This window comes from Panulirus ornatus, chromosome 17 (genome assembly GCF_036320965.1).
Source record: "Panulirus ornatus isolate Po-2019 chromosome 17, ASM3632096v1, whole genome shotgun sequence".
Lineage (NCBI taxonomy): Eukaryota > Metazoa > Arthropoda > Malacostraca > Decapoda > Palinuridae > Panulirus > Panulirus ornatus.
Window position 1 is genome coordinate 19,594,425 of NC_092240.1, and position 13,383 is coordinate 19,607,807.

The 13,383-nt window shown below is 41.1% G+C and overlaps 1 protein-coding gene across 3 annotated transcripts in view; it reads right to left on the reverse strand.

The window, feature by feature from the left end:
- Positions 1–490: 490 nt before the first annotated feature.
- CROT (Carnitine O-octanoyltransferase) overlaps positions 491–13,383 on the reverse strand; it is a 172,290-nt gene continuing 159,397 nt past the window's right edge. For all 3 annotated transcript variants that reach the window (XM_071672036.1, XM_071672038.1, XM_071672037.1), the window contains exons 16-17: positions 11,527–11,646; positions 491–1,200 (exon numbers count right to left, since the gene is read on the reverse strand). In XM_071672036.1, coding sequence (XP_071528137.1) covers positions 1,074–1,200; positions 11,527–11,646 — 247 coding nt within the window. In that variant the 3' untranslated portion in view covers positions 491–1,073. The remainder of the gene's footprint in view (positions 1,201–11,526; positions 11,647–13,383) is intronic.

A 13,383-nucleotide genomic window follows, 5' to 3' on the forward strand; every position in this document is an offset into this window, starting at 1 on the left:
TACAGAGTATTGCTCTCATATCTGGGGTGGTTCTAGCTCAGTTTTCTTACCTGACAGAGTTGAGTTGAAAGTGGTATGACTCAAATTCTCCCAAGCTAACTTCAAAACTTGACACACTTGCCCTATTCTGCAATACTGATTCACTTTCCCTCTTCTGTAGGTATTATCTTGGCTTTAACTTCTATGAGCTGGCTGCTTATGTACCTACACCACTTGTTTAACTACGCAATACTTGGCAAGTTGCTGTGTTCCCCACCACTAGACTGACTAAGCAATACTCGGCAAGCTGCTGTGTAACATTATTACTATGTAGCCATTGGCAACTCATGTGAGCTGTTTTGACAACTGTTTCCATAAACCTTGAAGCTTTGGAACCCTCTAACCTCTCATGTCTTTCCCAATAACTATGACCTAGCACTTTTTTAAAGACAGGCTTTTAACTTCCTCCAAAATTCATAAATACCTTTTCTTCTTTTCTATTTCCCTTTCATTAACCTCTTTATATTTTGATTATGGCCTGGCCTTGAAATGGACTTTTGTCTGTAACTGGAGCCTAAAAAAAGAAAAAATAATTAATTAGCTAATTTCTTTTTTGTTTCATGAATCACTCAACTTTTAGCTAATTTCTTTTTATGTTTCATGAATCAATTCCAACTTTTTTAGTTACTTTATCATTTACATAACTTAAAGTTGCAACAGAGTTAACCACAACAAAAGACCTAATCAGAAACAGATCCCACTAACATGTGAGTTTTGACATAATTTCAAGTCATAACAGAATTAAAAGAATGTCAGCACTGAAAACCCTTGAGAGTCAACAATTACCTCTTAATAAAAATGGAAAATACATATGTTCAAACTTTCAGGAATTTCTGTAAAGCACATGTCACAGTATCCCGAATTACAGATATAACTGAAATAAGACAATTATGCATATCATCATTTGCTGATCTTTAAAATATATTACCTTGAGATACCACAAAATATATTGAGAAATAAAATGATTTCTTTCCAAACTTTAAAATAAAATATGCATTACACCATAATATCAAAAACCTTGTAAAACCAGTAATCTAAAGATGTGATTCTGGGAGGGATAAAAGGTGTTGCATATCACAAAGAGAGGCACAAATGGCATCACTGAAGGCATTCACACATGTCTTGTCTGAGGATTTAAAGTTGCTCACAAAGAAGTTGAATCTGAAAGAGAAGACCACTTTTCATGTAAAAGGAATCCTCTTTTTTTTACTATGGGCTACAATATCAGCCAATGAATTAATGCCAAACTAACCACAAGCAAGTGCTGAGCTAATTAAATTAGGCAAGATTTATTCTGAAAAACTATGAACAGCTACTTAAAGACTAAAGCAATAATTATGGTAATGAAATCCAGCTTACCAAGATTACAAAAAAAACCTATGCCCTCTTCCTGACAGTCTACACCTTGAGTTAGATAAAAGAGCAGGGGATGGATGAATTCAACAGTACTATCAAATGGCTAAAATAACCTTGAATAAAGAAATCATAACACTTCAGTTTCACATCTGATTTTCTCCATAAGACATTCTGTTGGTCATCTGTTAAATGCCATGAATGAGGTATCAATTACCCCAATTAAGGTGAAATACAAAAACACAGTTCCTACACAAGCCTAATCACAATTATTAAACACAAGTATTCATACATGTGTGGGAGGAGCCGATATGTCAAACTTCTGCCAAATTTCAAGAGAGAATAATGATCTCCTAAGCAACGCAAGTTAAACTAAAAGCCTAAAGTATAATCAGACTTACAAAAAACTGATACTTTAGGCATAAACTGGGGGCTCTTAACTTCAAGAGAAGATGGCATGACTAACAGGAAATTGGCACTGATGTTTTGACATCTTTTTTCCCTATGCATCAAAGCTTTGGAACTCTCTATCTTCTCATGTCTTCCTATAACTATGACCTAGAACATTTCAAAAGACAGGTTTTTTCACTTTCTCCAAAACCGTAAACATTTTCCCTTGTCTTTTCTTGTTTCATTTCATAATTCTTAAACTTCAATTAAGGCCCAGCCTTGATGTGGACTTTTGTTCGTAACTGAAGTCTTCAACATAAAAAAAAAGTAAACAATGGAAATTATTCTTTATTCTTCATCGCCATTTCTGGCATGTGAAGTAATGCCAGGAAACAAAGAAAGACACATCTACTCATTCATTTGTACATATATGCACCTACACATACATATGAGTTTCGTAAAGTGTGTGAAAGAAGAAAGCTGAGAGTAAATGTGAATAAGAGAAATGTTCAGTTGGGTTGAGGGACAAGCCAATTGGGAGGTAAATCTAAATGGAGAAAATCTGGGGGAAGTGAAGTGCATTAGATATCTGGGAATCAGCAGCAGCGAATGGAATCATGGAAGCGGAAGTGAGTCACAGGGTGGGGGAGGGGGCAAAGGTTCTGGGAGAGTTCAAGAATGTTTCGAAGGCGAGAACATTATCTCGGAAAGTAAAAATAGGTATGTTTGAAGGAATAGTGGTTCAAACAATGTTATATGGTTGCGAGTCGTGAGCTATAGAAAGAGAAGTATGGAGGAGGGTGGATGTGTTGGAAATGAGATGTTTGAGGACAATATGTGGTGAGAGGTGGTTTGATCAAATAAGTAATGAAAGGGTAAGAGATGTGTGGTAATAAAAAGAGTGTGGTTGAGAGAGCAGAAGAGGGTGTTTTGAAATGGTTTGGCCACCTGGAGAGAATGAGAGAGGAAAGATTGACAAAGAGGATATATGTGTCAGAGGTGGAAGGAACGTGGAGAAGTGGGAGACCAAATTGGAGGTGGAAAGATGGAGTGAAAAAGATTTTGAGCGATCAGGTCCTGAACATGCAGGTGGATGAAAGGTGTGCAAGGAATAGAGTGAATTGGAATGATGTGGTATACTGGGGTTGACGTGCTGTCAAAGGATTGAAACAGGGAATGTAAAGAGTCTGGAGTAAACAATGGAAAGTTTTGTGGGGCCTGGATATAGAAAGGGAGCTGTAGTTTCGGTGCATTATACATGACAGCTAGAGACTGTGTGTGAACGAATGTGGCCTTTATTATCTTTTCCTAGTGCTACCTCGGGTGCATGCAGGGGGAGGGAATTGACATTTCATGTGTGGCGGGGTGGCAACGGGAATGAATAAGAGCAGTAAGTATGAGTTATGTACATGTGTATAAATGAATATGTCTGTGTAAGTATGTATGTATACATTGAAATGTATAAGTATGTATATGTGTGTGTGTGGACGCGTATGTAAATACATGTGTATGTGGGTGGGTTGGGCCATTCTTTCGTCTGTTTCCTTGCGCTACCTTGCTAACACGGGAGACAGCAAGAAATCACATCATAATAATATAATCAATTTATATTCTATAATATAATATACATATATATATTCTTTATTTATTTATCTATCTATTATACTATGTCGCTATCTCCCGCATTAGCAAGTCAGCACAAGAAAACAGACGAAAGAATGGCCCAACCCACCCACTTACACATGTATATACATACATGTCCACACATGCATATATACATACCTATACATCTCAACGTATACATATATGTACACACACAGACATATACATATATACACATGTACATAATTCATACTGTCTGCCCTTATTCATTCCTGTTGCCACCCCGCCACACATTAAACGACAACCCCCTCCACCCACATGTGCGTGAGGTAGCGCTAGGAAAAGACAATAAAGGCCACATTCGTTCACACAGTCTCTACCTGTCATGTATAATGCATCGAAACCACAGCTCCCTTTCCACATCCAGGCCCCACACAACTTTCCATGGTTTACCCCAGATGCTTCACATGCCCTGGTTCAATCCATTGACAGCACGTCGACCCCGGTATACCACATCGTTCCAATTCACTTTATTCCTTGCACACCTTTCATCCTCCTGCATGTTCAGGCCCTGATCACTCAAAATCTTTTTCACACAATCTTTCCACCTCCAATTTGGTCTACTACTTCTCGTTCCCTCCACCTCTGACACATATATCCTCTTGGTCAATCTTTCCTCACTCATTCTCTCCATGTGACCAAACCATTTCAAAACACCCTCTTCTGCTCTCTCAACCACACTCTTTTTATTACCACACATCTCTCTTACCCTTACATTACTTACTCAATAAAACCACCTCACACCACATATTGTCCTCAAACATCTCATCTCCAGCACATCCACCCTCCTGCGCACAACTCTATCCATAGCCCACGCCTTCCAACCATACAACATTGTTGGAACAACTATTCCTTCAAACATACCCATTTTTGCATTCCGAGATAAAGTTCTCGACTTCCACACATTCTTCAAGGCTCCCAGAATTTTTGCCCCTCGCCCACCCTATGATTCACTTCCGGTTCCATGGTTCCATCCGCTGCCAGATCCACTCCCAGATATCTAAAACACTTCACTTCCTCCAGTTTTTCTCCATTCAGACTTACCTCCCAGTTGACTTGACCCTCAACCCTACTGTACCTAATAACCTTGCTCTTATTCACATTTACTCTCAGCTTTCTTCTTTCGCACACTTTACCAAAACTCAGTCACCAGCTTCTGCAGTTTCTCACATGAATCAGCCACCAGCGCTGTATCATCAGTGAACAACAACTTACTCACTTCCCAAGCCCTCTCATCCACAACAGCCTGCATACTTGCCCCTCTTGCATTCACCTCCCTAACAACCCCATCCATAAACAAATTAAACAACCATGGAGACATCACACACCCCTGCCGCACCCCTACATTCACTGAGAACCAATCACTTTCCTCTCTTCTTACACGTACACATGCCTTACATCCTCGATAAAAGCTTTTCACTGCTTCTAACAACTTGCCTCCCACACCATATATTCCTAATACCTTCCACAGAGCATCTCTATCGACACTATCATATGCCTTTTCCAGATCCATAAATGCTACATACAAATCCATTTGCTTTTCTAATTATTTCTCACATACATTCTTCAAAGCAAACACTTGAGCCACACATCCTCTACCACTTATGAAACCACAGAAGGGGGTGACTGTATTGTTGACTGGTTGGTAAGGTTATTTAATGTATGTATGATTCATGGTGAGGTGCCTGAGGATTGGCAGAATGCTTGCATTGTGCCATTGTACAAAGGCAAAGGGGACAAAGGTGAGTGCTCAAATTACAGAGGTATAAGTTTGTTGAGTACTTCTGGGAAATTACATGGGAGGGTATTGATTGAGAGGGTGAAGGCATGTACAGAGCATATTTATTTTTTTCATTTTGCTTTGTCGCTGTCTCCCGCGTTTGCAAGGTAGCGCAAGGGAACACACGAAAGAAATGGCCAAACCCACCCCCATACACATGTATATACATACACGTCCACACACGCAAATATACATACATATATGTACACACACAGACACATACATATGTATACCCATGCACACAATTCACACTGTCTGCCTTTATTCACTCCAATCGCCACCTCGCCACACATGGAATACCATCCCCCTCCCCCTCATGTGTGCGGGGTAGCGCTAGGAAAAGACAACAAAGGCCCCATTCGTTCACACTCAGTCTCTAGCTGTCATGCAATAATGCCCGAAACCACAGCTCCCTTTCCACATCCAGGCCCCACACAACTTTCCATGGTTTACCCCAGACGCTTCACATGCCCTGATTCAATCCACTGACAGCACGTCAACCCCGGTATACCACATCGATCCAATTCACTCTATTCCTTGCCCGCCTTTCACCCTCCTTCATGTTCAGGCCCCGATCACTCAAAATCTTTTTCATTCCATCTTTCCACCTCCAATTTGGTCTCCCACTTCTCGTTCCCTCCACCTCCGACACATATATCCTCTTGGTCAATCTTTCCTCACTCATTCTCTCCATGTGCCCAAACCATTTCAAAACACCCTCTTCTGCTCTCTCAACCACGCTCTTTTTATTTCCACACATATCTCTTACCCTTACATTACTTACTCGATCAAACCACCTCACACCACACATTGTCCTCAAACATCTCATTTCCAGCACATCCACCCTCCTGCGCACAACTCTATCCATAGCCCACGCCTCGCAACCATACAACATTGTTGGAACCACTATTCCTTCAAACATACCCATTTTTGCTTTCCGAGATAATGTTCTCGACTTCTACACATTCTTCAAGGCTCCTAGGATTTTCGCCCCCTCCCCTACCCTATGATTCACTTCCTCTTCCATGGTTCCATCCACTGCCAGATCCACTCCCAGATATCTAAAACACTTTACTTCCTCCAGTTTTTCTCCATTCAAACTTACCTCCCAATTGACTTGACCCTCAACCCTACTGTACCTAATAACCTTGCTCTTATTCACATTTACTCTTAACTTTCTTCTTTTACACACTTTACCAAACTCAGTCACCAGCTTCTGCAGTTTCTCACATGAATCAGCCACCAGCGCTGTATCATCAGCGAACAACAACTGACTCACTTCCCAAGCTCTCTCATCCACAACAGACTTCATTCTTGCCCCTCTTTCCAAAACTCTTGCATTCACCTCCCTAACAACCCCATCCATAAACAAATTAAACAACCATGGAGACATCACACACCCCTGCCGCAAACCTACATTCACTGAGAACCAATCACTTTCCTCTCTTCCTACACGTTCACATGCCTTACATCCTCGATAAAAACTTTTCACTGCTTCTAACAACTTGCCTCCCACACCATATATTCTTAATACCTTCCACAGAGCATCTCTATCAACTTTATCATATGCCTTCTCCAGATCCATAAATGCTACATACAAATCCATTTGCTTTTCTAAGTATTTCTCACATACATTCTTCAAAGCAAACACCTGATCCACACATCCTCTACCACTTCTGAAATCACACTGCTCTTCTCCAATCTGATGCTCTGTACATGCCTTCACCCTCTCAATCAATATTATTATTATTATTATTATACTTTGTCGCTGTCTCCCGCGTTTGCGAGGTAGCGCAAGGAAACAGACAAAAGAAATGGCCCAACCCCCCCCCATACACATGTATATACATACGTCCACACACGCAAATATACATACCTACACAGCTTTCCATGGTTTACCCCAGACGCTTCACATGCCTTGATTCAATCCACTGACAGCACGTCAACCCCGGTATACCACATCGCTCCAATTCACTCTATTCCTTGCCCTCCTTTCACCCTCCTGCATGTTCAGGCCCCGATCACACAAAATCTTTTTCACTCCATCTTTCCACCTCCAATTTGGTCTCCCTCTTCTCCTTGTTCCCTCCACCTCCGACACATATATCCTTTTGGTCAATCTTTCCTCACTCATTCTCTCAATGTGCCCAAACCACTTCAAAACACCCTCTTCTGCTCTCTCAACCATGCTCTTTTTATTTCCACTCATCTCTCTTACCCTTACGTTACTCACTCGATCAAACCACCTCACACCACACATTGTCCTCAAACATCTCATTTCCAGCACATCCATCCTCCTGCGCACAACTCTATCCATAGCCCACGCCTCGCAACCATACAACATTGTTGGAACAACTATTCCTTCAAACATACCCATTTTTGCTTTCCGAGATAATGTTCTTGACTTCCACACATTCTTCAAGGCCCCCAGAATTTTCGCCCCCTCCCCCACCCCATGATCCACTTCCGCTTCCATGGTTCCATCTGCTGCCAGATCCACTCCCAGATATCTAAAACACTTCACTTCCTCCAGTTTTTCTCCATTCAAACTCACCTCCCAATTGACTTGACCCTCAACTCTACTGTACCTAATAACCTTGCTCTTATTCACATTTACTCTTAACTTTCTTCTTCCACACACTTTACCAAACTCAGTCACCAGCTTCTGCAGTTTCTCACATGAATCAGCCACCAGCGCTGTATCATCAGCGAACAACAACTGACTCACTTCCCAAGCTCTCTCATCCCCAACAGACTTCATACTTGCCCCTCTTTCCATAACTCTTGCATTTACCTCCCTAACAACCCCATCCATAACCAAATTAAACAACCATGGAGACATCACACACCCCTGCCACAAACCTACATTCACTGAGAACCAATCACTTTCCTCTCTTCCTACACGTACACATGCCTTACATCCTCGATAAAAACTTTTCACTGCTTCTAACAACTTGCCTCCCACACTATATATTCTTAATACCTTCCACAGAGCATCTCTATCAACTCTATCATATGCCTTCTCCAGATCCATAAATGCTACATACAAATCCATTTGCTTTTCTAAGTATTTCTCACATACATTCTTCAAAGCAAACACCTGATCCACACATCCTCTACCACTTCTGAAACCACACTGCTCTTCCCCAATCTGATGCTCTGTACATGCCTTCACCCTCTCAATCAATACCCTCCCATATAATTTCCCAGGAATACTCAACAAACTTATACCTCTGTAATTTGAGCACTCACCCTTATCCCCTTTGCCTTTGTACAATGGCACTATGCACGCATTCCGCCAATCCTCAGGCACCTCACCATGAGTCATACATACATTAAATAACCTTACCAACCAGTCAACAATACAGTCACCCCCTTTTTTAATAGATTCCACAGCAATACCATCCAAACCTGCTGCCTTGCCGGCTTTCATCTTCCGCAAAGCTTTTACTACCTCTTCTCTGTTTACCAAATCATTTTCCCTAACCCTCTCACTTTGCACACCACCTCGACCAAAACACCCTATATCTGCCACTCTATCATCAAACACATTCAACAAACCTTCAAAATACTCACTCCATCTCCTTCTCACATCACCACTACTTGTTATCACCTCCCCATTTGCGCCCTTCACTGAAGTTCCCATTTGCTCCCTTGTCTTACACACTTTATTTACCTCCTTCCAGAACATCTTTTTATTCTCCCTAAAATCTAATGATACTCTCTCACCCCAACTCTCATTTGCCCTCTTTTTCACCTCTTGCACCTTTCTCTTGACCTCCTGTCTCTTTCTTTTATACATCCCCCACTCAATTGCATTTTTTCCCTGCAAAAATCGTCCAAATGCCTCTCTCTTCTCATTCACTAATAATATTACTTCTTCATCCCACCACTCACTACCCTTTCTAATCAACCCACCTCCCACGCTTCTCATGCCACAAGCATCTTTTGCGCACTCCATCACTGATTCCCTAAATACATCCCATTCCTCCCCCACTCCCCTTACTTCCATTGTTCTCACCTTTTTCCACTCTGTACTCAGTCTCTCCTGGTACTTCCTCACACAAGTCTCCTTCCCAAGCTCACTTACTCTCACCACCCTCTTCACCCCAACCATCACTCTTCACCTTAGCCTCCACAAGATAATGATCAGACATCCCTCCAGTTGAACCTCTCAGCACATTAACATCCAAAAGTCTCTCTTTCGCGCGCCTGTCAATTAACACGTAATCCAATAACGCTCTCTGGCCATCTCTCCTACTTACATACGTATACTCATGTATATCTCGCTTTTTAAACTAGGTATTCCCAATCACCAGTCCTTTTTCAACACATAAATCTACAAGCTCTTCACCATTTCCATTTACAACACTGAACACCCCATGTATACCAATTATTCCCTCAACTGCCACATTACTCACCTTTGCATTCAAATCACCCATCACTATAACCCGGTCTTGTGCATCAAAACCACTAACACACTCATTCAGCTGCTCCCAAAACACTTGCCTCTCATGATCTTTCTTCTCATGCCCAGGTGCATATGCACCAATAATCACCCATCTCTCTCCATCAACTTTCAGTTTTACCCATATCAATCGAGAATTTACTTTCTTACATTCTATCACATACTCCCACAACTCCTGTTTCAGGAGTACTGCTACTCCTTCCCTTGCTCTTGTCCTCTCACTAACCCCTGACTTTACTCCAAAGACATTCCCAAACCACTCTTCCCCTCTACCCTTGAGCTTCGTTTCACTCAGAGCCAAAACATCCATGTTCCTTTCCTCAAACATAATACCTATCTCTCCTTTTTTCACATCTTGGTTACATCCACACACATTTAGACACCCCAATCTGAGTCTACGAGGAGGATGAGCACTCCCCGCGTGACTCCTTCTGTTTCCCATTTTTAGAAAGTTAAAATACAGAGCATATATATTTATTTATTTATTTATTTTGCTTTGTTGCTGTCACCTGCATTTGCGATGTAGCGCAAGGAAACAGAAGAAAGAAATGGCCCAACCCACCCCCATACACATGTATATACACACACGTCCACACACGCAAATATACTTACCTATACATCTCAATGTACACATATATATACACACACAGACACATACATATATACCCATGCACCTAATTCACACTGTCTGCCTTTATTCATTCCCATCGCCACCTCGCCACACATGGAATACCATCCCCCTCCCCCCCTCATGTGTGCGAGGTAGCGCTAGGAAAAGATAACAAAGGCCCCATTCGTTCACATATATATATATATATTAACCCTGGGGATGGGGAGAAAGAATACTTCCTACGTACTCCATGCGTGTCGTAGAAGGTGACTAAAAGGGGAGGGAGCAGAAGGCTGGAAATCCTCCCCTCTCATTATTTTCTTTTTTTTAATTTTCCAAAAGAAGAAACAGAGAAGGGGGCCAGGTGAGGATATTCCCTCAAAGGCCCAGTTCTCTGTTCTAAACGCTACCTCGCTAACGCGGGAAATGGCAAATAGTTTGAAAGAAAAAGAAAGATTATGTATATATATATATATATATATATATATATATATATGAGAGAGAGAGAGAGAGAGAGAGAGAGAGAGAGAAGAGAGAGAGAGAGAGAGAGAGAGAGAGAGAGAGAGAGAGAGAGAGTATCTTTAATGGACATTCAATATCTTGACTGAAATGTTAGTCTGCATGGAAAGAATGCACAACCATTCTTGTAACCTTATCTACCTGTAACATTAGTCTGAAATGCCAACATTTGAATGTTTCACTGTATGTAGTTGTCTAGGGTATATCTAATGATCTTTTGTGTTGTTACAGTGGTTGATATAATAATTTGTGTGGAATCAAAAAATGGGGTTGAGAAGAGAATATGATTTTGCTGGTTGGCACTAGATTGTGAGGAAGTTACCAGAATATTCCATAGGCCAAGATGATCCGCCAAATAGAAAGATATAAGATTTGCTGCTTCATGTAGCAGAGTGCCAGAACAGCAAATGAAAGGGGCTCATTCATTGACGCGATGTGTTAAGCAGTTAGTGTGACATGGATAATCAGGCCATTGAAGCGTCTGGAAACCATGAAAGACGTGTAGGTATGTATTTTCGTGTGTGGCTTTATGTCACTGGTTCAGGGGTTGCCATTCTTTCGTAGATTCTTGCTACCTGCAACGCGGAACAGCGACACAATAACAAAAAATATATCTATACATGTCATTTAACGAGATGGATGCATGATAGGACATAAGCACTAATCTTTAAAAGTAAAGGCAAAAACCAACAAACCTACTCTTACCTGTCAGGAAGTATACCGTAGAAACAACCATAGCCATGAGGATGCATTGCAGCCACACCTCCAGAAGCAGGTGTGTAACCTACTAAACTTGTTGACAGCAAGAAATTACCACCACCGCCACTAAAAACAAAAATAATATTCACTATTAGTTTCTTGAATGAAATTAAGAGGCTTTATATCTTTCTCAGTGTAGGTATTGCTAAACCTATGTTTAATTGCTAGAACAACAGTACCACTTCTGTACATCACAACTGAATAGTTAAATAATCTTAAAAAAATTGCTATTACTTTTACATCAAGCTCCAACTTTGCCAACAGTTTCAATATGTAGTTTCCTAGATTATTCTATGATCTTTTGTTTCTTACACAAGTTGTATACATTTTTGGGGAGATCAAAATAATGGGGCATGAGAATGTGAATATGATTTTCTGGCTGGATACTAGATTTGTCAGATAGTTACTAAATACCTGGCCAAGATGATCCTGCCGAATAGAATAATATCTGTTTGCTGCTTCCCATGTTAGCAAGAAGTGCCAGAACAGACAAATAAAGGGCCTCATTCACTCACACCCATTCTTAAGCAGTTATGTGTAATGCACACAAAACTCAGCGCCCTATTAACAACCAAACCCTACAGACCATTCAGGGGTTTTTCCTCCAGCTGCTTCATATGCACTGGTTCAGTCCACTAAGAGAATATCACTACCTGCACACGACACTGCTCCAATTCACTCCATCCTATACATGTCTTTCACCCTCTTGCATGTTCAGGCCCTAAGCACTCTAAATCTTTTCCACTCCATCCCTTCATCTCCAATTTGATCTCCCACACTCCTCATTCCCTCTACTTGTGACAAACACATATCCTCTATGTCAACCTCTCCTCACCCATTTTCTACATGTGTCCAAGCTAGTCTAGTACAGCCTTTTCAGCTCTCTCAACCATACTTTTTTAATCATCACACCTCTCTATTACTTTATCATTACTTACTTGATCAACACTTCTTACACCACATATTGTCCTCAAACACTTCATCACATTCGCCCACTTCGGTACATTCTCATATATAGCCCAAGCCTTGCATCCACTCACATCACTGGGATTGCTTTACCATCAAACATACCCATTTCCCCCCTCTTTCCATGTATTACTCAATGCTCCAAGAACCTTCACCCCCCCTCTGTTTCCATGATTCCATTTGCTGCTGTTTACTTCCTCCAAGTTTTCTCCATTCAAACTCACAAAACAACTAATGCCTTACTTTTATTCACAATTACTCTCAACTTTCTCTCTTCACACATTCTCCAAAACTCAAGCATAAACTTCTGTCACCAATGCTGTGTCATTAGCAAATAACTGTCTCGTTTCCCATGCCCCCCCTCACTCCCTTCACACCGCACACCTGCCCCTCTCTCCAAGAACCTTGTATCTATCTCCATAACCATCTAAGCCATTAACAAATCAAAAAGCCATAGTGAAATAACATAATGCTGCCACAGACCGATCTTCAACTGGAACTGATTCTCCTCTCTACCCACTTGCACAAATGCCTTACTCTTTTGATAAAAACTCTTCACTGCTTCTATTTATATCTATATTTACTATACTTTGTCGCTGTCTCCCGTGTTAGCAAGGTAGCGCAAAGAAACAGACGAAAGAATGGCCCAACCCACCCACACACACATGTATATACATACATGTCCACACGCGCACATATACATACCTATACATCTCAACGTGTACATATATATATATACACACAAACATATAAATATATACACATGTACATAATTCATACTGTCTGCCCTTATTCATTCCCATCGCCAACCCACCACACATGAAATAACAACCCCCT